The 3,966-nt window shown below is 50.2% G+C and overlaps 1 protein-coding gene across 1 annotated transcript in view; it reads left to right on the top strand.

The window, feature by feature from the left end:
* Positions 1-233: 233 nt before the first annotated feature.
* Positions 234-3,966, top strand: part of FKBP5 (FK506 binding protein 5) — a 16,268-nt gene continuing 12,535 nt past the window's right edge. The window contains exons 1-3 of the mRNA XM_026056517.1: positions 234-455; positions 1,321-1,465; positions 1,788-1,930. Of these exons, the coding sequence (XP_025912302.1) occupies positions 351-455; positions 1,321-1,465; positions 1,788-1,930 (393 nt within the window). The 5' untranslated portion in view covers positions 234-350. The remainder of the gene's footprint in view (positions 456-1,320; positions 1,466-1,787; positions 1,931-3,966) is intronic.

Below are 3,966 nucleotides of genomic sequence, written 5' to 3' on the forward strand. Positions count from 1 at the left end.
ACGGCTGCTCCCCGACACCGTAGCAATTCACCAGGTGGTGAAGGCAGCCCGGTGCATGAAACGAAATCTATGGTTTTTGTGCGCCTTGTGGTTCAGTAGTTCTGAGCTTGGGTGGCCCCTGGGAAAGGATTTTCCGCTCTGCATGCTCGAGATGTACTCTAAACTTCCTGCGCAGGCCAAGCAGAAGAGCGGGGTTCTTAATTATTTTTTAACCCTTTCCTCCATCCCTGACACAACCTCTTGCGCTGCTTTCACGGCTCTCGCCGGGAGCCCGGGCCGTGCCTGCGTGCCGTTGCAGCTCAGCGCGGTGCGTGGTGTCTCCCCAGGTGTGGTGCTTATGAAAGGAGACCATGACTACTGATGAGGCCACCAGAAATGAAGGGGAGGTGCAGGCAGCGGCTCTTGCTGAACGYGGGGAGGACATCACGCCTGCTCAAGACCGAGGGGTCCTGAAGGTGAGGCAACTGGCAAGAGGGTCAAACCTTTCTATCTCCCCACTCTGGAGCGGGTAATCGTGTTGACTCTCTGAATTCCCAGCCCTTGGGTGGCCTACTGCTTCCAGGACTCTAAGATTGATCCTTTTGAAAGCAAAAGGAGATTAGCATGTCCAGTAACACTTAGAATAATGAAGGATGGAGTGGTGTTTGAGACAAAAACTGCAGCACAGATTCAGCCTGCTCAATGAATTTCACTGCTGTTGTGTTTCTAATCAGATTATTAGCTGTAAATCCACAAAGCATTTCTGTGTGTGACTCATAGACATTAGAAAGAGCACATTACTTAGGTCATCTACTCTGCTCTATAACCCCTTTTTTTATGTTCAGGGCCATTTCTGGATAGTTCTTCTAACCAGCGCTTGCTCTTCTCCAGTTGAATAGGACCTTTCCTCTAATAATAGCATCCTCCCCTGCCTCCATCCTGAGCCTGAGAACTGCTTGTTCCAGGCTGTAGCATTAAAAAAAAAAAAAAAAAAAAAGTGTTGACAAGAAGCAAGTAGTGAAATGACACACCCCTGCGAGTAAAATTTGTATGGACAGAAAGCAAGTGTAATTGCATTTGCTTCAGCTTTCTAACCGTGCTGTTTATTCAGACACCTCCGCAGAGCTTCAAAGTACATGCGGATCCCTGTGCTGAGGTCTGCCACGCTCGCTTACAGTGAAAATCGTGGCTTAAATTTGGGATTTGTTTTTAGGGGCTGGTAGGAGGGCAAATGAGGTTGCTCCCTCTCTAGCTTTCCCATGGGTTGGGGAAGCGCCTGAAGCCCTGGGTCRGGTACAGGATAGCAGCAATAATCACTCACGGTGGGACGCTCTCTCCTAGATTATTAAAAGGCCTGGGAATGAGGATGAATCTCCCATGATTGGAGACAAGGTTTATGTCCACTACAAAGGAAAACTGGCCAATGGCAAAAAATTCGACTCCAGCCGTGATAGGAACGAGCCGTTTATCTTCAGCCTTGGCAAAGGTAAGGAGAGGGACCGCAGGAGTTACTGTGCTGCTGGGGCCCGTTCGCGGGGATGGGGTGGCACAAGAATGCGCAAAAATCGGGAGCCCTGGGAATCGCAAACCGCGGAGTTGCCATCCCGCCTGTGGCACTGGTGGGATGGGGGGAACCGAGCACCGTCCCTCCACAGGACGAAGGGACCGTGTCAGCCCTGYGTTTTCAAGTGACTTCTCCATCTTCAGTGTGTTTCTTTGGGGTGCCTTCCTTGTGACACCCCGGCTGGGTTTCCAGCAGCTCGGGCTGTCGCTCACTCTCTCCTGCCTGACATCTGCCTTTCTCCTAGGCCAGGTAATCAAGGCGTGGGACATCGGGGTCGCTACCATGAAGAAGGGAGAGATCTGCTACTTGCTGTGCAAACCAGAGTACGCGTACGGCTCTGCCGGCAGCGCCCCCAAAATCCCCTCCAACGCAACCCTCTTTTTTGAGGCAAGTATGGGGGAGACCCTGGGTATGGAAGCTGCGGGGCTGGGCCGCTGCGGGTGAGTTAGCGCTTTCCCTTCTGCTTTGCCAGCCAGCTCAAAAACAGCTTGGATTCCTGAAATGTGTCCCTCTGCTCCAGGAACCGATGCCAGTGTTTTCTCAGAAATGTGTGTCTGAACTGGAGAGGCTGTGACCAAAGAGCAACTCTGCCGTGCAGCCCAGCAGAGAGGCCTGGCTGGGAAGCACAGGGAGAGCGTTGGCACAAAGGGGAGAACAAATAGATTCCCGAATTAAAAACACACACGAAAGGAGGAAAGAAGCTCGGAAATGCCTTCACGTGCTAAAAATCGATTAATGCCACCGAGCGGTATGAAAGCAAGGTTTTGGCACAGCGGAGCGGCAGGTCAGCTAAGCTGTGTACTTTGTGTACACGCTCGCTTAGCAGGGCCTCGCACATAAAAGCAATAAAACCTCAGCAGAAGAAATGGGCCTGTCGTAAATTAAGGCTCGGTCCCTCTAAGTCCTAACGGCAGTTCAGTTGCCTTTTGTAGCCACAGGTCTGAGCCTGACTGGTGGTGTCAGCACGCTAAGTGGAAAAGCCTAATGACACTATTCCTGGGTTGCCTTCAGAGCAGTTTTCCTAGCACCTTCCAGCGCTGGTTGTGTTGTACCCTTACAGCATTAATAAACTTAGTTTTACTGTTACTTTGTGTTACGTTTCAGGTACTGGATGTGGCCCAATTTCTAATAAATTGGGTCTATTATACTGTGGCTTGGAGCTGGCTTTTATGGGCAACTTTTGCTTGTCAGCTGAATGGAGAATTAGTTTGCTTGGCTTTCCAGCTCTAGGATGAACTGTTGCTTTGTGGGTTTTTTGTTGTTTTTCTCCTCTCCTCCCCCTCCACCCAGAGCTCTGCCTACTTTTTTTTTTTTTTTTTTTTTTTTTAATTTGTTTCCTTTTTTTCCCTGCAGCTCCCTAGCGGAGCGCTCCGGGAGCCACGCTGCCCAGGCAGCTGTAGAAAGTGCATTTGGCCGTGTTTCGTGGTGGGGAGTAGTCATTTGATCTGTCTCAAGGCCAAGCAGGATGGAGAGGAGTTGGGAGGGCAGCGGTTAACTGTCTGCCTGTGGATGTCAGCATTTGATATGTTAATACAAAATTCTCCCTTGGCACGTCCCGCGGTGGCCGTTCCAGAACTGCTGGCTCAAAGGGTTTACTGGAAAACCTCAAATGGAGGGAGCAGCCAGCTGATGATGGAGTGACCACTTGAATATAACCTGCGCTCTGTTTTCTTAGTCATGTTGGCCCCCAGTTCTGCTGTTGGCCCGCTCCGGTTTTGACAACGAACAAATTTCTGCAAGCCCTGGAGCTGCTTAGCTCGCTGCTGCGGAAGTGCTGGAGAGCTAGCTCCCGTAGGGCATCGGGGGTAGCTCCTTCTCCGCTCTCTCCTCTAACCGTTTTGCACGCTTGCCACTTCTGCCTCGCTGTCCGAGCGGCCGCAGGGATGCAGTTGTCTTCAGGACCAACACGTTGGCTGCTTTGAAAATCCAGGCTCTGGCCTGTCTCACACGCAGCCGATTTAAAATTTCAACTCTTAGCGCTGGTAGCGCTGAAGTCTTTGCTTGATTACATTACTTGCTAAGTGTTTCAGGCACGTCTCCTTGTCTGCAGGAGGCAATAGCCCGTTTCTTTGGACTCCTTGTTCCAATGTTTATCGTCATTTTGGTGGTTTCTATTGCCTTTACTGCAGAATGGAGCCTTTTCTTTTCCCTTCCATGTGGCCGGAGGATTGCTGCTAACTTCTGATTGCTGCTAACTGGAGGGAGTAAATTAATACAAAGGATTTGCTGAAGTCAGTGCGGTCTTAACTGACATCAGAAATTGGCCGAAAAATAATGAGCTCGGATCTCATTCAGATCTCTCTGAACACCCTCTCCATAAATGCGATGGAGTAATTCTGGTCACGTTTCTAGAGCAAACATTTCACATAGGGTGGGAGTTAGGCTAGGGAGAAAGCCAGATTTTTTTCTTCTTTTTTTTTTTT

Source organism: Apteryx rowi, unplaced genomic scaffold (assembly GCF_003343035.1).
Source record: "Apteryx rowi isolate R43461 unplaced genomic scaffold, aptRow1 scaffold_132, whole genome shotgun sequence".
NCBI classification, from domain to species: Eukaryota; Metazoa; Chordata; class Aves; order Apterygiformes; family Apterygidae; genus Apteryx; species Apteryx rowi.